The sequence below is a fragment of the Protomyctophum bolini genome, assembly GCF_963924005.1.
Source record: "Protomyctophum bolini genome assembly, chromosome: 18".
Lineage (NCBI taxonomy): Eukaryota > Metazoa > Chordata > Actinopteri > Myctophiformes > Myctophidae > Protomyctophum > Protomyctophum bolini.
In genome coordinates, this window is record NC_137879.1 from 23,259,669 (window position 1) to 23,281,005 (window position 21,337).

The window sequence follows — 21,337 nt, forward strand, 5'->3', positions numbered from 1 at the left end:
CCCCACTCACACTGTCCTGCAGCATCGTTGAAAATAGACCCACTTATAAAACAGTTTATAAAATGCATCAAACTATTAAAGCAAGTACCTCTTATTAGTTTATATACGGTATATGTTGTGCTAGTTGTTAAACAGAACCCAAATAGCATTAAGCTGCTGTAGGTCTACTAGTGGCAGACTGGAGGACCGGTGAATGGAGGTCAAGCAGACAGACAGTGTGTGCGTGTGTTTCAGCGATGTGAGTGAGGGGAGAGGGAGAACGGAGAGCCAAGCAGTTAGCCGCCTTCAAAAATGGCGTCTTCAGAGGAAAATGACTAAAAATATATAAAACGAGGCCTACTTTCTTATACACGTCTGCGTTCGCTTCGACTGCGACCGCGCTAATCTATATATCGGCAAACTCGTCGCTGTACTTGATGAATGGCAGAAAGCAGAAATACGTGGAGAGAGAGAGAGGAAAAATAGCAGCCCTGTTTTATTTTGATGCGTCGACAGGGCCAGCTAGCATCTGCTAGCCAACAACATTTTGGGGGGCGGGGGGGTACGATTTTGCATGCAAAAGAATTATGATCTGGGGGATTTTTTGCTCATCTATAGAGAAGGATTATCAACCAACGTGGCCTAGAGATTGCAATCTTTCCGACCGCGCTACTAGCACTGTAGCAAAACTAGCTTGAAGAAAGGGGAGGAGAGAGGCATAGAAAAGGACGCATTCGATCAAATGTTTATCAGCCAAATCCGTGGCATCTTCATCACGATGAGTGTGCGTGGTTTTGGGACACATTTGCATTTGTGGAAATGATAGACGGGGAAAGTATAGCAAAGGCGAAAGAAAGAGTGATTTTTTTTGGAGGTTGGTTGGAGAATACCCCGTAGACCCCCCTCTTTTCCATCTAGCTTTCTCCTCCCCTCCATTTCTCTTTCAATATGCTGTTTTCCACTCCTGACGACTTGCGTATGAAACCGGGAAAATAGCCGAAAATCGAGAGCGGGGGGAGACAGGTTTTTCCCCCCCCATAATCGGTTGGGATTCCGACTCCTCGTTGCTTTCGTCCTCTTTTACATACATCAACATAAATGGATAGAAATTACCCGGGAACAGGATTCGGCGATTTGGGCGCAGGAGCTGGATGGAGTTACGAGAGATCGGCAAAAGCAAGGTATGCATCCGATTCACACAATGTGCTTTTTTTTCTTCTTCTTTTTTTCGTTGCATCTCCAAATACTCTGCAAAATGCACGGCGTGCACCCACGCAAACACATTGTCATTGTGTGGAAATGGTTGGTTTTCGCTCCATGCCAGTGGATGTATTGCATTGTCATCCAAATTATTGCATAGTAATATTGTTATAAACAGTGATCAGGCAGTGTAGTGAGTGTGTGGGGGTGGGCGGGGTGGAGAAAGGTAAAGGGGAATGTTGAAAATGAATTGAATGTGATTGACAGACAGACCCTATGGGATTTTAGGTGGCCTTAATGATGGAAACAAGGGGAGGGGGGGGACGGGGGGAATGGGGGCATATGTCTGTCCACACTCCACAGAAATGCTTCTGTGGGAATTATTGTTCCGTGGCCTTGTCACGGACGGTGATAAATTCATTGATAGATGTGACTGAAAGGAAATGCTGGAGTGCAGACGCAGCACACACACACACACACACACACACACACACACACACACACACTGCAATCCATCCTGTGACACATTAACAACAACCAACAGGCTACATTGTAGCAGGCACCAGGATGTTGTTATAACATTTGTAAGACGTCATACTAGAAATTTGCAACGCAAAATGTGTTGTTTCTTTCCTCCCCCAAGCGTGTTCTTCTCCATATTATTGGTCCTCATCTTTGGGGTTACATTTTGTTTTTTTATTTGCATAATTGAATTGCGATACGTTTTAATTTGAATTGCACTTGGTGATTGATGCTATATAGCCTGTCTGGCCCAGACAAAAAAAAGAAGGGTCAAATGATCAGTGTGATCAAAATCTGACATGATCAGAATTTAACTGGGTTATAATCACAAGGTACTTGCTAGTCTGGTCTTTTAGCTTAGCTTGCAAGCTAGCGTTGTTTAAATGCAGGCCTAGTATACAGGCAATGTAGGCATGTGAAATAACTACCAGAGTAGATGGGCACGCACACTCTACTTAATGTGTCCCTGATATTTTAGTTGTTAATTGACTACTGCACATAGGTCACATGTGGTTTATTTAAACGCAGAAGACTGGTCTGTGAATCAGGGCCTAGTCAGTCTGCTACGCCTTGCTGCTATGGCGGTGGTAGGTCCTATATAAATACACCAAAGATTAGACAATGATGTCACAACTAAGCGTCACCTAGCGGAAGTGCTTCGGTTTTAAAACTACGCCGTTGACACGTTAATTAAGACCAATTAAACTTATATTAGACGCACTATACTAGCCTCCCCTTGGCAGTACAGATATAGCGTTTACTTGCGTCCTCGTTTAGAAGAAAAAAAACTGTCAAATGACACTTGTGGTCGTTTTTATTGGGGACTACAAACACTTCCGATTTGTTTGTGTCGTCACATATCCATCCTTTCTATCTTTATCCCAGGGTTTGTGCTAGTTTATTGATAGGTTATTACTAGGTTTGGGTTTGGCCAACACGCTCAATGTGAAAATAATAATGGATAAATATTTTTCCGCAATATGGAAAGATGACAAATGCTGCTGTTTATTATGACAATTTGAGATGCTGTAATATAAAAAAAAATATCACTTTTGTAATGTATGCCACTGACTCATGTTGAGTTATAGCCTATATACTTCAGATGAATACATTTGAACATAATCTGCATTCCATCCTTTAATTAGGGCATATAATCCCATGAAGCTCAGAATTTAATAAATTATTTGTTTTTAATCTGCCACAGACTGGTTAGGCATTGGATTTTCTTTCTCAGTTAGGCCCGCTAGGCTGCATGTTTTGTGATCAGTTGTCTCAGATGATAACCAGACTGATAGATAACATTGACTTTAAAAGTCATAATTACAATCTAAATCTGTGTGGATTTATTTAATTTTTTATATAATTTAGCTGACAAATTAGTTTGACATTTTGCTAATGAGGACAGGCACAGGACTTTTTTTCCTCCAATGGTCACCTTTTGGGGGAGGGGCGTGTGTAAATTAACCCAGAAATGAATTGATTAATGACCCTCCACACATTTCCCCTTCCTCCCGACGTCTCTCTCCCTAGTCTTGTGTATGGGAGCTCCAGATCATCCCACCCTGAATCAGAGCTCCTTCACAGACAAGCCTACGCCACCCCACATCCTCTGCAGGGCTATGCCACCAATCACCACCCAGGGACCTCTGGTCAAGGCGGAGCTTGGGGAGCAGCTGGACGGAGTTTGGGTGAGCTAAATGTCATATACCATCCCTGGTACTACAACAAGGGGCCCCAGTCATGAACCATTATTGTTTGTGGTTGAACTTGCCTGGGTACAATATAGTCACCGTAAAATGCTTCATCTTTGGTAATTATTTGGACATTTTATTATTTTATTATTTTTAACAAACCATCCATGCATTCACTTATGGTTTCCTTTCTGTTGAGATTTTGCGAGATTACTATATTTGCAACAATGTCAAATCTATATCTGGGGGTGCTCGGGTGGCACAGGGGTCAAGTACCTGTCCACCACTAGTGTAGAGCAGGGGTTTGCAAGGGGTCATCCCTATGTTCCCCAGGTTCTATGTTCCCCACTTACCTTAGGGTTAGCGTTAGGTTTCTGGTTTAAGGACTTCAGTGTTTTGTACTATACAATTCTATGTATAAGTACAAAACAAAGAATGTTTGTTTTTGCCATCTTTGAATTATGTTTTAGTTTATCTTATGCCAGTGTTAAGTTTTAGTTGGCTAAGACTAGATAGTTTAAGTAGCCTAGGCAGGCCTAAAGTTCAATGAATTGTTCAAAGACTAAGCTTAAATCAGAATTTGCTACTAAAAGTAACACTAAGACTTTGAAGTTGCTAAAATACTTTGTCTTACTAGAATTACTAAAGGTTTCTGGTTAGGTTTAGATTTATTCTAAGTGGGGAACAAATAACCTTTTTTGCATGGTGGGGAACATAGGTAGGCTCCCGTTCGCAACTTTTCTTTACCCAGTTAAATAGGCCTAATTCAGTAGAAGCACAATAGCGAATATGTTTTGAGAAGACAGCATGTCTTTAGAGGAGAAGACAGCACCTCAGTATGTGACTTTGCGTGATTTTAACACAGTGGGAGCGGGTTTATAAAAGGATTAGAGCGAACTCAAAGTGAGGACCACCTGCCGCTCGAAGTTGCTCCGCAAGACGTGGCCAAAGATATATTTTTGCGGGTCAACAGGCTGAGACCCCCTGGTCTAGAGGCTCGAATCTGCCATCAGTACATGTGCTTTGGCAGAGCACCGTGAGAGCTTCATCCTCTTCACAGGCAGGTAGCCAGTATGGTACCAATAGCAGTGGCTAGTTCAAAACAATGGGTTGTGCACATCCAGTTCTTTGCTGGTCTTTTGCTGGACACAAAATAACAGTCAACGCCATGCCCGAGATAATACGATTAATCTACCGTTGTCCTGGTAGCCATGCCCGAGAGAACGAGGTTTGATTAATTGGCATTAATCGAGTGAACATTTTTTTTTGCTAGCGTCCACGTAAGAAACAGCCAAAATCCCTGCGTGCACGCAGGTGCACGCCGTTTTTTTTACATTATGGCTCATAATGAGATGAAATAGGCATGATCAGCACCTAATAAAATATTAATTCAACCTCCCGTTAATCAAAAAACTGATCCCATCGCGAGTAGGCCTCGTTGGGCCTCCACAGAGCCGGGGGCTCTGGGGCTTGAGTAGTTAAACTTTCAGCCAAAACAACAAGGCCTCCTCTTCTTTGCTGCTCATGTTGCAAATTCGGCTGGCACCTGCTACCTACCTACAGAGTTAAAAGAATATAAGTCAGCACAACAGTTTTGCTCCTCAGTTTTTTGTTTACTTAAAAATGCAGACACGACAGGGTACATGACGTTACGGCATTTGGCCTTCATCAGGTGGTCACCTGATGACGTTTCGGGCACAGTTGGCCTTCATTCCAGTTCATTGCACTATGCATGCAGACCACACAATTGCGTGGAGCCCTGAGGCAGGGGTAGCCCGACGCCCACCCGTCCCCCACCGTCCATCTGCCCCCTGCCCACGGGAGGAGCCCCCTGCCCACGGGAGGAGCCCCCTGCCCATGGGAGGAGCCCCCTGCTTCAGCTTTCCTGGGAGCCCCCAGATTGTTTAATCCGCCACTGCTTCATTATTTCATTCTTTTAAACCAATTGCAGTGGCAACACAAATGTGTTGGGACTTTTAATAGGCACAATTACTAAATTGTGAGGAAATAATAGGTTAAATAATTGGCTACTAAAAATAAAACTTCTATCTACTGTATGTCATATTCTTTCAATCAGTTTGTTTCACAATGCTGTCTCTGCTTCCATCAGGTCTTTCGGGTCTCTTTGACACGGGATTGCACCACGCCAGCCCATCTGGTCCTGATGCTTCCGTCATGAACTTGATTTCGGCCCTGGAGTCCCGGGGTCCCCAGCCTCCACCCTCTGCCTCCTCCCTTCTTTCCCAGTTCCGCACACCATCCTGGCAGACAGGTGGGGCTGTGATGAGTCTTTCCTCATGTGTTGACATTTAAGCAGGCCCCACAGTCAATATGACATTTACAGAGCAGCCGTCCTGCTCATGTTTGGCTGTATTATTATCCTACTGGTTTTGATAATTGTTTTTTAGAATGTGGAAATAATGCTTTTGATGTTAACATTTTGTAATCCCTCCCCCTTATTTAACATTGATTTAGGAGCATATTAATATTGTAGGCTATCGTTTCTTACTTTGCTGTGATTGTCAGTGTTTTTCAATTGAATCAGATTGACGGATTTCAGTAATTTTACCATTTGTCTTTTTTCCTAACAGCGATGCACACTCCTGCTCCTGCTGAGCTCTTCATCTCTGGAGCTCTCCCTGGCTCTGGTTCCTTCCCCTCTTCCTCAGCTCTCTCAGCCTATCAGCATCCAGCTTCATTCTCCAGTCGGTCCTTCCCCACTGGCTCCCTTTCCCTGCAGGACACACCCACATTCAGCCCCACTTCCAACGGGTTGCTCTCCCCCCACGACCCCCTGCTGCACATCAAGGCCCCCTCCCAATCCAGCCTGGGCTTCGACAGACTCCTGTCCTCGCAAGGCGCTGCCGCAGCCGCCTATAGAGGTGGCCAGGATCCCACAGGTGCCACCTCTGCCCAGGCGTCCTCAGCCAGACACCTGCAGTCACACCAGTTTAACCTGCTGTCCTCACAGTTGCAGGATCAGTCATCCCAGTTGTACAACGCCTCAGTCTTCTCCTCAGCCCAGCCCCAGTCACAGACCCAGTCCAGCTCAGCCCAGGAGCGAGCCGTTCCCCGACAGGACAGTGTTATTAAGCACTACCAGCGGCCCACACCGTCCCAGTCGCAGCTGTCCTCCTCTGCTGCCCACTCCCTCCAGCACTATCTCAGTTGCGGAGGGGCAGGGTATCAGCAGATAGCCAGCCACCATAGGCATGCTGGCCTTTCCTGCAGCCCACTGGGGGACCAGAGCCCCTCCTCTGATCTCAAGGCTGCCTCTCGCACTGAGCAGTACCGGCCCATCATCCAGCCCCCGTATTCCTCCTCCTCCTCCTCTTCCTCATCTTCGTCAGCTGGAAAAGGTACAAAGAGCAGCTCCAGCAGCGGCTATTCCTCCGCCAGCTCTGCATCCTCCTCTAGAACTCCGCACACGCCCCCTTCTGCCTCCTCTACCTCCTCTTCCTCCTCTTCTACTTCTGCTGCCACAGGCCCTCACCCCTCCAACTCCATTCCTACCTCCAGTTCTAGCGCGGCACCCTCCAGACAGCAGCCCCCCCCTCAGCCTGCTCCACCTCCGCCTGCCTCCCAGCAACAGCAGCCCCCACCTACCTCCTCCACCTCTGCACCACAGCCTCTCTCCAAGGCCTGCCTTTCAGGCTATGGTTCTCCTGTGCCCCCAGTGAAGACACCCACCGCCCTCACTGGTCAGACTCCTCCTCAACAGCAGCAGAACCAGTCATACTCCCCCAACCAGCCCCCTACGTCTCATCTGCCCCAGTCCTATGGAGGCTTCAGCTCTCCTCAAGCCCAGGACCTGAGCTCGGGTGCTGGAGGGAAAGGCTATGGGAGTCTTGGAGGCAGAAGCCAGTCGTACTCCACTGATGTGTATGGGGCAGACTCTGCCTATGGTTCGCTTCCCTCTTCCCTAGGTGGAGCTGGAAGCCCATCACTAGGTTATGGAGCCCCAGGCCACTCCCCTGCTCTTCTAAGGTCAAGTGGCTCGTCAGGCAGTGGAGCATCTGGCGGGGGAAGCAGCAATAACACAGCAGGTGGGAACTCTGGGTCAGGTGGAGGAGCTGGGAGTAGCATGGCCAATGAGAGAGGTGGGGGAGGGGGTGGAGGCAGTTCTTATCACATCCCAGATTCTAGTCCCTCCCCATCTGGAAACTCTGGTATCATCCGCCCAGGGTTGCATTCCCCAGTGCCTGCCTGCCCTACTCAGTCTCCAGGAGGTGCTGGCTCCAACAAGTACATATCCTCAGTTCTCTCCCCTACCTTCTTGGCCTCCCCGCAGGGCTACCCTGACACCAGAGGCCCCAGCTCCCAGCCCCAGTCCTATCACCCTACCTCGTCCAAATCCAAGTCTGACACTTCCATGCTAGGAGTGGGCACTCAGAGGTCCCAAGAGGAAGTAGACGACGACGATGATTTCTTGATCCAGCACCTTCTTCAAGCGCAGGACAGTCCTACTCCCCAGTCGGCCCATCACCACCCCCAACAACAACAATCACAACAGACATCTCAACAGCAGCAGGCTCAGCCCCAATCTGTGGCGTCAAACACTGATGCAGGCAAAGGCCTCTCTTATGATATGGGCAAGAGTTCTGAGGAGAGGTACCACCTTCAGAGTGTCATCCGTACACACAGTGCCACCTCCAGCGCTGGAGTTGCTAGTGCTGCATCTGGAGGGACCATCTCTGGCTTGGAAAACCAGCTGGAGATGTCTCTGAAGAAACAACATCAACAACAACATCACCATCAACAACAACAAAGGAATGATAGATCTGTTGGAAGCAGTAGGAGTAGTGGGGGGAGAGGCAGTGCTGAACAAGCGCATCCCCACCTCCATCACCATGACCATGACCATGACAACCTGGGTTCAGTAGTCCACTATGGACGGGGTGACCCATACTCCCAGCACTCCCTCACTCCCCAGCACTCCTCTCACAGTCAGCATGTGTCCTCGCACTCACAAATGCAGTCCCATGGCCAATTGGAGCTACAAAAGAAGCCTCAAGAACGCGCCGAAATACCGTACCCCCGCAAAACTCCGGAAGCCCCACAGCAGCATCCCCAGTCCCAAGCTGCTGCTTCACTTATGGACTCCCCCACTGATCAGGCCCGCCAGCCCCCGCACCTGCTCCAGTCAGTGCTGTCCCACACCACCCGGAACAAGATGGATGAGCAGCACCACAAGTTGGACTCTCACCAACAGCATCAACAGCAGCACCATAAGTTGGACTCCCATCAGCAGCATCAGCAACAGCAACACCACAAAATAGACTCGCACCACCAACAACAACAACAACATCAACAGCTCCACAAACTGGACTCCCATCGTCAACATCAGCAGCATCACAAGATGGACTCGCACCAACAACATCAACAGCACCACAAAATTGACTCCCACCAACAACATCCACAGCAGCATCACAAAATGGACTCCCACCAACAACAACAACACCAACAACAACACCAGAAAATGGACTCCCACCAACAGCAACATCAGCAGCACCACAAAATGGACACTCATTCCCAGCATCAGCAGCACCACAAGATGGACTCTCACCCACAATCGCAGCAGCAGCATTCTATTAGTCAACAGCAGGCAGTCATGGAAGGTACTGATGGGCGAATGGGCTCAAGCAAACACCAGGCCCAGCCTCAATCCCAGGCCACCCAGCTCCAGCTCCAACTTCAATCCCAGGCCCTGGAGGTGGCGGCAGCTCACTACAGCCATGGCTCGCAGCAGCAGCACGACCAGACCCAGGCCAAGCAGAGTTCAGTGGTCTCTTCCTTGGACATGCTGGAGCGTTCGCTCTCACAGACCTCTAACACGGATGCGGGGGTCGCAGAGGAGAGGCGAGGTGGAGGGAGCAGTGGGGGAAGTGCAGAGCGCCACAGGCAACAGCAAGAACAGCAGCAGCAAAGGCAACACCAGTCGCACCACCAAACGCAGCAAACCCACCACTCGCAACAGCACTCTGCATCCGAGCTCCACTCCTTCCTCTCTGAGCCCGACCTGGGTTTGTCCACTCCATCTCACATGCACCACCTGCCACCGCACCATCAGCAGCAACAACAGCAGCAGCACCCCAACTCGCACCACCAACAAACCCATCCCCACCACTCTCACTCCCAGCAGCAGCAGCCTCAGCACGCTCACCACATGCCCCCTGCCTCGGCCCACTCCCAGCCTCAGCCTGACCCTCAGCAGCCCCTCACATCCCAGCTCACTCCCCAGCAGGCTCAGATGGATCAGCAGCGTTCAGAACACCAGTTCGACTCAGTCAGTCCCGTGGAGAAGACGAGCCAGAACCAACAGAGCAACCGCTTTGTCCCGCTGACTTCTATCTGCTTCCCCGACTCCCTCCTTCAGGATGAGGACCGCTCCTTCTTTCCAGGAATGGAGGACATGTTCTGTGCAGACGACTACAAGTCCAGTTGTTCTGGAGGCACAGGGCCAGGGCAGGAGGAGATGAACCAAAGCCAGTCTGGTCAAGAGGGATTAGAGTCTATGAAGGCGGGGCAGAGTGGAGGTGGGTCGGGCACAGGTGCTGGAGCTGGCTATGACATCATGAGTCACCATGGCGGGGAGCAGGACTATAGCCAGTACTGTCATGGCCTGGAAGAGTCCAACAATAACACGATGACTTTGGATCTGGACTCACTGAAGTCCCATGAGCTCCCTTCCACCGTCAACACCGAACAGCTTGGTCTGATTCAGTCTCAGGCCCCGGGGATGGGCATGGGATCCACCAGTACTGGTTCCACCAACTCTGTGGGGAAACCGCCCTCCGGGCCTGGAGCAACTGGGACAGGAACCAGCTCTGGAGGTCTGCAATCTCCCATTTTCTGCTCCTCACGTCCCAAGAAGCTCCTTAAGTCAAGTTCTTACCATCTCTTAAAGGAGCGGCGGGACCCCAACACGCTGCCCAAGAAGAGTTACGCCCAAGAGTACGAGTTTGAAGACGACGAGGACAAAGCCGACCAGCCAGCTGACATCCGCCTGAACAGCCGGCGACTCCCTGACCTTCTGCCAGACTTGGTGTCCAGCTGCAGGAAGGGAGGTGGGGCGGGAAGTGGAAGTGGGTCTCTTAGCCCCTTAATGAGCGACCTTGACTTTTACCACTCCTCCGGCTACTCCTCCCTTGGCCCGCCACCTCTGCTGTCCCACGATGGCCCCAAGAAGAGGGGTCGAAAGCCTACTAAGCCCAAAAGGGAGGGACCCCCAAGACCCAGAGGCAGGCCTCGCATCCGCCCTCTGCCAGAGCCTTATAGCCCTCGGGGAATGATGGGGGAGATGGGCGGAGCGGCCGCAGGAGGCGGAGCAGGGTTCATCGTGGAAGGGCGAGGTAGAGGCAGAGGCCGTGGTGGCCGTGGGAGAGGAGGGAAGAGAGAGGACATGTACATGGAAATGGGCGGGAAGGAAGACCAGATGCACCCCCATCAACTCCATCAGCAGCCGCTTCACCACCAGGCCCAGCAGCAGCACCATGAACCCATTCCACCTTTGAAGGTGAGCACTGCCAGTAGGCCAAGAACCCCTCCCTAAACCCTCTTATGGCCCTTGACGTAAATTACATAATTGTTTTATCCTCTATAATCGGGGGCTTAATGTAGCAAACTGTAGCAACTTTTGGCTAGTTTGGCTAACGGCCGATGTAATCTACCTAAAACCGTCCGAAATCCTCGCGTGCACGCTCTCGCACGCACACGCGCTGTCTTTATGTGCATAGCTGCGTAATATATTGTGGATGTTGTGATCCGTTTAACCGGAAAGGACATCGCCAGATTCGCTCTAATCGGTCAAAATCGGCATAATGGTGAAGTTACCGCCACCATCAGGACTCAGTGTCTAATACTATAGTCTTGTCCTGTGAAAATGAGATATAGTGTGTATATCACAGATATTTATATTGGCATTAAAATGATGAATTAAAAATATGAATAGTGCAGGTAGAAGGCACAATCCAATGTTAATTAGGGTGGCCATAAGGGGGTTAAAATGGTAGTAGAAAGAGCAAAGCCCTCCTTTTTTCCCTTTCTCTTCTAAGGTTGATTTTTGGAGGGTAGTGTGTAGGAAGGTCACAGTTTACCTTAGCAGTTAATTAACGTGAGTGAGTGGAGCACTGTTCAATGTGGTAAACATACTGATATTAAATACATTTTATTTGCTCCCTTCTATCATCTTTCTAGATCAAGCTGCCAATCGGTACCCTGTCCTCCACCTCGGATGCTTTACTGAGGACAGACTCTCTGTCCGGCACGGACCCTGCACTTTCGGACGGCTCTGTGGGCTCGGCCCCCTCCCTCGGTCTGAGCCCTGGACCTCCCTGCAGCACAGAGGGCAGCAGGAACCAGGAGAAGGACAAGCAGAAGAACCAGATGTGCAGTGATGGAATGGATGGAGAGGGGTTGGAGGAAAGGGTAAGGGCTCAAGCACTCTGTCGGGTGGAACACCGACATACTGTATGTCCAAAACTCTTACTTTTCAGGATCAAATTAAAAACAAAATTGCTGATCCACAAGCTCCCAACTTGTAGCTTGTAGACGGCTATTGTAGAACATCTTCCACAATCTCTGTAACTACCCCTTCTGAAAGTCACGATATATTTTAAAATACTCTCTAATATATTGTGGAATTTCCATTTCTGCTAAGCAGCAAAACATAGACATTAGACCGTAGGATGTATTTACGCGACTGCAAAACAAAAACTGCAGTAGGGGAAGCCAGACATCTTGGCATTTTCAGCACTGTTCGGCAGAAGCATTTGAAAACCACGCGAGCCAACAGTGTCTCAAGAGACACTGTTGGCTGGTAAGTAGGTTGTGGTTAAGGACAAATCTTCCACGTATTATGTAAGGCAAGAGAGCATATCTAAAACTTTGAATTTACGATTATGTACTTCATCATATGACCATCACTCAACTTATATTTAACAAGACATACACAATCAACATTTTTTTAAAGAATTCTTGTTACCATACACTCATTTACATTATTATTTGGTATAAGTCAGTCTGTACTAAATGCACCATTTACTAGGATTTGGACATGTTGCCTGGCTCCAGGCCTCATAACCCAGAGAGAAGAGAAAAAACAAATTATTTTAATCTCACCCACTTTTAAAATTTGGTTGAGAGGTTTTGTGTTGCACCCATCAGTGGCTTGTTCCAGGTCGGAGAAAGAACCAACGTCAGTCGGTGCCTTTGTGGGTGGGACTAAGTCACTAGATCTATCCGAGACCCCCCGGTGCCAGCCAATAATAAAATACACAGAAAACTACTACTTACTTTGACAAAACTGCCATCTCCACCTGTTTATTGACCTCTCACCTTTGAATCCCACCAGGGTGAAGAGAGGGACTCAGAGTCCAAAGCTGGTTTCATGGCCTCATTTCTGGACTTTCTCAAGACAGGAAAGAAAGGTCCAGACTTGGACATCCCACCAGGAATGGAACCTGGCAATGGTGAAGCCTCTCTCTGTAAGTCAGGGGGTCTCCGTCCATTATCTCCTGCCCATCCTCCTCCACCACCCCCACCTCCATTTGGGGAGGGAGAAGGTAATGGGGGGCTGGCCCTAGGCGGCTGCCACAGCCCCAAGAGGCTGGAGGATGAGCTTAAACGGAATCTGGAGACCCTGCCCTCGTTCTCTTCCGACGAGGAGGACTCGGTTGGAAAGAATCAGGACCTCCAGAAAAGCATCTCGTCAGCCATATCGGCCCTCTACGACACTCCCCAGCTGGGCTCCAACCTCCAGACCCCTCTGCCTCCTTCACCGCCACAGCCGCATTCCCAGCCTCATTCCCATTCTCAGCCCAGCCCTGATCCGCTCACTCCCACTCTGCAACCCCCCACTCTCAGCCCCCAGCCCACAGTGCACAGCCCTCATGTCCAGGCGCAGTCAAATGAACCCGCCGTGCTCCAACGTGAAGACGGCGAGACAGAGGAGAACGACGAGGATGAGAATGAGGAGAGGCCGATGGAAAGTGAAGATGAGGAGAGCGATAGGTTGGAAGAGAAGGAGCCACAGCTGGAGACTTTGGGTGCAGCCAAGTTGGAAGGTAAGACGAACTGAGCATCAGGCATGGTAGGACCAAGTTGTTTCCTTTCATCTCATGCCCCACTTCTCCCTGTCTTGTCCCCATTTTTCTAAATTGATTTTTTACAGCTCAGCTGATGACAGTGAATTTTTCTTTCCCTCAGGCTGGAGCTGTTACTGTATTTTTGGTCCACAAAATTATTTCCCTCCTATGTGCTCTGCTGAAAATGTATATCAAGAATTACGTCTTGTGCCTTTGATTTGACTGCAAGCTGGACTTGTCCGATTGTTTAACGTGAATCTTTCCCTTCTTTTCCTCCCAGCCTCGATCTCCGAACCTGACCTGGCACCGGCAGACTCAGAGTCTCCCCCTGTCCCTCCATCTCCTGCCTCATCCTCCGAGCCATCCCACTCCCCTCTACCTCCCCTCTCACTCCCCTCACCCCTTCCACCACCCGAGGAGCAGGAGGAAAAATCCCAGCCCCCTAGCCCAGTCCCTTCTGCTCCCCCATCGCCACCTCCCTCTGCCACTATCCCCGCATCCGCAACACCTCCTCCACCATCCTCCTCACCATCCCCAGACGACTCCGCTCAGGAGGAGTCCCCTCAGCCGTCTCCGGAGGCCCCCGCCTCACCAGAAGAGCGGCCAGCCTCCAAGACCTCACTGCACCTGGCCGAGAAACAGGAGGATGCTGCCATTGTTGGTGAGAGCGAGGAGGATGAGAGTGAGAGCGGAGGCGAGGGCATCTTCCGTGAGAGGGACGAGTTTGTGGTGCGTGTGGAAGACATCCGGACTCTCAAGGTATTCTGTGTTCATTTAGTAGTAGTATTCTGTGTTCATTTAGTAGTAGTAGTTTGTGGTGCATGTGGAAGACATCCGGACTCTCAAGGTATTCTGTGTTCATTTGTGCGTTCAATTGTGTACATTTCATCTGTAGGGCGCAGGTGCATAATCCTTGATGTGTTATTTCGACCGTAGGTCGCAGATTACTATGAAAACCTGAAAAATCTTGTCAGTCGTGTCACGCGTCCATATATGGTTATCAGTCCATCACACCTTGTGACATCACACATCGTGACATCACGTGTCCATATATGCCCTTCTCCATACATGAAGATCACGGCACTGACCTCATCAAACCCTGGATAGCCATACATGGAGAAGACTCGAACATCACCTAGATCTGCATATATAGAGCCAGCCAGCAACTCTACATCTGACCTCAAACCCTTAGATCTTTATATATAGAGCTGACCTGTTCTGACATTCCATATGGTGATCCTTCCCCACCCATCCTTCCTCTTCGATGTCTCCCTTTTGACTGATACCTACTGTACCTGTCCGTTCAAAATTAAGGCTTGGCCCTACCTGGGCCCTCACCAAACCCTGTACACTGAAGACACTGCCCCCGCTGCCACCCTTAGATCTCCATATATGGAGCTGACCTGACATTCCATTATGTTCTGACCTCATCAAACCCTGATACATTCAAGACACGCTCCATATATGGCCAGTACAGAATTCATTCCATATTATGTTGATCTTCCCCCCCATGCCAAAGCGCCAGCCCAGCAGTCTGCCGTCACCCTTTAGGGCGAGGTCGCTTCTCGCCCTCAGGTCGTCTTACTGGTGTACCATTGTGTGCAATGTCCAATTGACATAGATCTTTTCATTCGCGCCCATTTCTCTCTCTCTTGGTGTGTGTGTGTGTGTGTGTGTGTGTGTGTGTGTGTGTGTGTGTGTGTGTGTGTGTGTGTGTGTGTGTGTGTGTGTGTGTGTGTGTGTGTGTGTGTGTGTGTGTGTGTGTGTGTGTGTGTGTGTGTGTGTGTGTGTGTGTGTGTGTGTGTGTGTGTGTGTGTGTGTGTGTGTGTAGGTGGCCCTGCAAACGGGTCGTGAGCCACCACCTATTTGGAGGGTGCAGAAAGCCCTGCTGCAGAAGTTCAGCCCCGAGATCAAAGATGGGCAAAGACAGTTCTGTGCCACTAGCAATGTAAGAGCACTCTTGGATCAAATGATCTGTCAAATGTCAACGCTGCAGATATGCAAAGATTTAAAATGTGATTTCCTTTTAGCAACTAAATGGACCTCTCCCTTCTCTTCCTCAGTACCTTGGTTACTTTGGAGATGCCAAGAGGCGGTACCAACGGCTCTACGTCAAATTCTTGGAGAACGTGAATAAGAAGGACTATGTCAGAGTCTGCTCGAGAAGACCCTGGCGCAAAACTGCCCCTGCTCTCAGGTTTGTCCAGTTTGGCATTTGTTAGCTATTATGTTTATTAGAGGACAACTCATATGTTTATTATAGGACATTATACATGATTCAAGGTTATTTATCGTCACATACAGTACAATACCGGTAGCAGCATTACAGGCATTGAAATCCTCGTGTTTTATTTTAACAAATTAAATTGATAGCTTTGCAAGTAGACATCAGTGAAACTTGTCTGCAGTATCTACCTGTTTGCATCCAATGTGGTTTGCATCTCCCGTGACACAACTCCCTATCTCCACTGCAACAGACGACAGACCCTTCCTCGAATGGCTTCGCCCCCTGCGCCCCAGGTTGCCCCGCGATCGGTGGAGAAAGAGGAGAGAGTGACTCCACCCATCCAACGCGAACAGAGGGAACGAACAAGGGCAAGAGAGCAACGGGAAAAGAAGGAAGCTGTAGCTGCTGCGGCCAAAGCCAAGGAGAAAGAGAAGGAGGAGAAAGAGAAGGAGAAGGAGAAGGAGAGAGAAAAGGAGAAGGAGAGGGAGAGGGAGAAGGAGAAGGAGAAGGAGAAAGAGAGGGAGAGGGAGAAGGACAAGGAGAAGGAGAAAGAGAGGGAGAGAGAAAGAGAGAAGGAGAAGAGAGTAGTACCACATCAGGAGAAGGTGGAGAAAAGGGCCGCCGCCACTGCAGAACGAGGGAAGGGGAAGGTGGAGAAGAGGGAGAAAGTAGAACGTTCACCCAAGTCCAAGCCTGCCAAGGTAAAGGCAGAACCTCCGCCCAAGAAGAGGAAGAAGTGGCTGAAGGAAGTCGCTTCATCATCTGATTCTGATTCGTCAGAGGAAGCGGCCAGCGAGGACGAAAGTGAGGCACCATTTTGTTTCCCGACCACCTGCTTTTCTCCATCATTCAGCCATTTTAGTTTCTGTCTCTGTTGATGTTGGAAGTCAATTTGTTTGCATACAGTATTACCATCAATTTGGCTGCTCATTCAGTCGGGCAATAATAAACAAGCTGTTGTTGCTTCTCCAGGCAGCCACATTGCATCAGTTAGCATACAATGACAGTCAGCGAGTTTTATCATTTCAAAGGCTATTTCAACTTTTTGGCAATCTCAGCACATAGATGCGATGATGACAGTAGAGAGCAGGAAACAAAAAATAAAGATGTATGTGGGTCACCAATGGTGGCAGAAGTGAGGTATTCAGTGGTTTTAACGCGCCCCTTCAGCTAATTTGATTCAATGGTTTCCCCTGTAACTTTAACCAAACCACACACAGGAATGTGCTTGAAACCATACTATAGTGTATAATGCCACAGTGTTTCCGTGGTCATGTTAGTGGTGCTAATAATCGGTCACTTTTGCACTAATGCCAATTCAGTAATTCAATTCATCAAAACATGTGCACTTACGTCTTAAACCCTGTATACTTTGTTGACTGGAGTCCCTCAGGGGTCTATACTAGGCCCCATCCTTTTCCCTGTACACCATATCCCTTCACTGAGAATAGACGATCGCAGTAAACTTGACTCACTGTATTTGTCCATTTTGTGTTCCTGGACCTGGAAGAAAATAAAGGTGGCTTTAAATCCTTTCTTTCTCTTTCTGTCTGGCACACAGTGCCAGTGAAAGGTGGAGTGAACAACCGCGCTATGAGGGAGATGTTCAGGAGTTACGTGGAGATGCTGGTCAGCACGGCCCTGGACGCTGACATGATTCAAGCTCTGGAGGATACAGATGGTGAGGGTTTCTCACACACACTCAAACACACACCTCCATCCCTGCTAAAAGTTCGCTCACTGCGTTCTGAGCTCATCACATATTTGACAATTTGAGCCTTATTTCGAAAGCTCTTGACGTGCTGGTGGGGGAGGGGTGTTTCAAAGACAGAATGAGTAGCTGAAGGCGCTGCCAGTGGGCGCCTGCTCCCAGTTGAATACTGGCGAGATGTTCTAAATCGTTAAATGTGTGAGAGAGTATACTGCAGCTAATGTGCGTGACTGGAGTATGGATGAGCCAGCTGTCTCTGAGGCATGAGGCATTGCCACGGTTTGCTTTCCACAGACATTTCCAGGTAATGTTGAACACCTGTGAGAGCCTAAGTAAGTCAACAGCGCTAACCAGCAATTACCAAGTGGTGTTTTATGGTGCTTGATAGCCCTGCCAAACAGAATCACCGTCATTATTGTCCCATGTGAATTTTGGACGATTCATTTGAAGACCAGAAGTCTTTGATACTGTTGTTGGCACTCACAGAAAACCAGACAGACAAGGTTCTAGGGTGTAGAAGGACACGGCGCAGCACTGCTAATACACTGGAGCACAGAAAGAACTGGTTTGAGTCTGCCCTCTGGCTTTGGTACTGACAGGTGTAGAAGCCATGACTCACAAGTCTAACTTTGTCTCTATTGGTTCTCAGATGAGCTGTACCTTCCCCCGATGAGGAAGATTGACAGCATCCTCAGCGAACAGAAGAGGAGGCTGTTGAGGAGAATCAGCATGAGCTCACAGCACCAGGTAATCTGCTCTAAAAATCCAACTTCTGTCTGATTTACACTTTCATTGGGGCTGTTCTTGGCTGTTTACATGCACACAAATATATCCCCTTATTCTAACATACTAATTTTCACTATATAATGCATGTAACAATTAGATTTTGTGTTAATGCACTTTCTTTTCATCAAAGGTACATCTTACAGAGGTTTAAAACCTATCTATCTATCTATCTATCTGTCTGTCTGTCTGTCTGTCTGTCTGTCTGTCTGTCTGTCTGTCTGTCTGTCTGTCTGTCTGTCTGTCTGTCTGTCTGTCTGTCTGTCTGTCTGTCTGTCTATAATATGATATGATATACCATGTGCCGATATTTGACTCCTCTCTGACTTATTTTCTTTGTCAGGAGGTCCTGCATGCCTACCCTCAGATCATGGTAGATCGCCTGGACACAGGAGTGGCGAGAGTGCGGCTCAGTGGGGACGCGTATAACCGCAAGACCCTCAACAGAGTGAAGAAAACCCTTCCCAGACCACAGGTACGCCTGTCATGACGCGCCACACATGCCACAGTGCTGCATGATTTAAAAGTGCTCACAGCCGTGTGATTTGATTTGAATGTGTGAAAATCTCTGCTTTCAGGACCTTAAGCTGTCATCCGACACATATGGGATCTACAGTCTGTACCACTCTCTGCATCACTATAAATACCACACCTTCTTACAGTGCAAAAAAGAGGTAAGCTCCCCTCTCCCAAGCATGATTATGCTTTGATATTTATCATATACAATTTAATACCTTTAATACCTCTTATATAGACTAGACAGTAAAATCCTTAAATTAATTTAGGCATTTGTAACTGAGAGAGAGGGTAGCCTCAGATTTTTCTGTGTAAGTATTTAGTAGTTTTGAAATCATCCAAATTCTTGTTCTGGACTCATGCATGCCTGAATTCATGAAATTAACCATTTTTTCTTCCATTGTCCAGACCAACACTATTGAGCAGGCTACGGAGGACCCCGGTCAGGAGGAGGTGGTGCAGCAGTGCATGGCCAACCAGAGCTGGCTCGACAGCCTCTTCGCCTCCTTCATCGAGCTGCTCACGTTCAGCACCAAGGCATAAAGGACGAAAGGAGGAAAAAAGAGGAAGAGGCTATGAAAATAAAAATAAATAAATGGGCAAAGAGACCAGAAAGAAAGCAGGAATAGATGGACCCTGCTGTATAGCCCCCTCACCCCCAGAACCCCCTTGAAGTCTTTCAGATCCGAGGAAGAATTTGCAGGGCCCTCATTGAACACAAGGGGTCCATTCATGTGAACTTGGACACCGACCTCTCTTTTTTTGTTGTTGCTCAATGACTGTGATAAAGAAAGGTCTTACTTTGAGCGTGGGAGGGGCCCCCACTGGTTCAAGGGTCACCCACAGCTGGTCAAGAGGATACTTGACAATTGTGCAAAGAAGAGACATGAGGGTGAAAGGTCAACGGAGGAGCTATAGCACCAAGTCACAGAGGAGTCGCCAGGCATCATGTAACTGTGTGTCAAGAAGACAATAGTTTAAAGAGAAACTATTACTGTTTAATTTTTACATAAATTATTTTTTTGAAAAAACCTTTAACGTTAGCGGTTGGCTTTTGAAAAGAGTGGAAGAGGGAGAGAATGCTTTTTAAAAACTGCGTGTAGAGTGTGCTGTGAGCAGTGTGAACATGGACACGTCGGTGGAAAGAAATTGCAACTTGAAATGTGTTAATTAACGCTCGCGCTCATTCTATGCTACATAAGGGGCAGCGCCGGGCAGCTATGTGATAATATATAAACACATTTTTATTATTTATATGAGGTTTTTAACATAAACTCTCACAAAGCGCTGGTTTGCTGCCCTAACATTTTAAATATTTTTTTTCTTTTCTCCACAGGTTAAATATACAATCGTAATCCGCATATTCAAGCCGTCTTCCCCTTTCTTCTATACAAAAGAGCAGAAGTTGAGACAGAAATATAGTATCAAATACAGTATGGCTGTAAAAAGAAGAGAATGGGAAAGTATATTTGAAACTTTTAACATTGTAGTGCTTCAGTTCAGTCATGAAAACCATGCAGGTGCAAAGAAAAAGAAATAAATAACTATCCATTCCCCACACAGGATGGAGTATAAATAAGTAATATTTAAAGAGGAAATAGTCATTTCATTTTTATCATTTTGATGTTTGTGCATACTATGACTTATTTTGGAAACAATCTAATTTTCCAAAAAAAAAAGAAAGAAAAAAGGAAAGTCTTTGTGTAAATATTGTACAGTTCTTGACAAAATTCTTTGTTCTTCTGTACATTAACTACTGTATTTGAGAAACAAATAAAATCTGCAAAGAACAAATTGTGTTTGGTCGTGGCATGCATCTATCTGCAGTTTTCTCTCAACTATTCCGGAAAAAAGTTATACAAAACTGTATAACAGTCAAAAATAGTATACTATACAAATACCTTTATAATCATAGTTTGATTTGTTTTCTTTTTTTGATTGTTCAGTGTCAGCCTATGCTCATCAAGCAACCAACCAATGATCAGAGGACTTCAAAATAAGAGCATTTCACTAGCAAATATTGTGGAAAAGCACAGTAAAGGTCCTTGGACTGGACGAGTTATTCGGAAAACCGGCAGAAAAACGCAGCAGTGTGCAGTAAGCCTAGGACCTAGGTGCAAATAATTGCTTTACATTGTCCATTTATGCAATATTATTATTGCCCTATTCATTGCCCTGTAAAATGGAATGGATGATCAGTCACCTGCAGTTACACACAGGGTTTGCCAGTTGCCACACAACGCGTGTATGTATACTTTTAATGACATTTTTGCACCGTCCCAAACATCTACAAAAATCTATGTTATATGAATTGGTCAATTCATGATATGATATTATTATACAACAGAATTCAGACCAGTGGTTCTGAATCTCAGACCCTCTGAGTTCCACTTAATTCCTTCCTTGATTGGGTTCCAAATGGACCCTGTCTGACAGACAGGGTCCATTTGGAACCCACTTATTGGAACCATTACAGAGTACAGACAGTGTCTGTAATGGTTCCAATAAAAAAGGTTGAGTACTTGAGAAGCACGAGAAGCACTGCTCTATACTCTAGTCTAGTGTAGTTTTAGCTGTTATTTTGAAGTCCAATGACCGGGAAGTTAAATGCTTAATTGACGGT

General features: G+C 47.6%; 1 protein-coding gene across 1 annotated transcript; it reads left to right on the forward strand.

The window, feature by feature from the left end:
• The first annotated feature begins 128 nt into the window (after positions 1-128).
• prr12a (proline rich 12a) lies at positions 129-20,502 on the forward strand. Its single transcript, XM_080789537.1, has 15 exons — positions 129-1,160; positions 3,232-3,389; positions 5,503-5,664; positions 5,984-10,908; positions 11,589-11,819; positions 12,745-13,456; positions 13,758-14,236; positions 15,309-15,425; positions 15,541-15,674; positions 15,955-16,508; positions 17,266-17,385; positions 18,065-18,162; positions 18,542-18,673; positions 18,777-18,872; positions 19,123-20,502. Exons 1-15 carry the CDS (start codon positions 1,078-1,080, stop codon positions 19,255-19,257), a joined length of 8,136 nt encoding a protein of 2,711 aa, XP_080645663.1. The 5' UTR covers positions 129-1,077; the 3' UTR covers positions 19,258-20,502.
• The last annotated feature ends 835 nt before the right edge of the window (positions 20,503-21,337 follow it).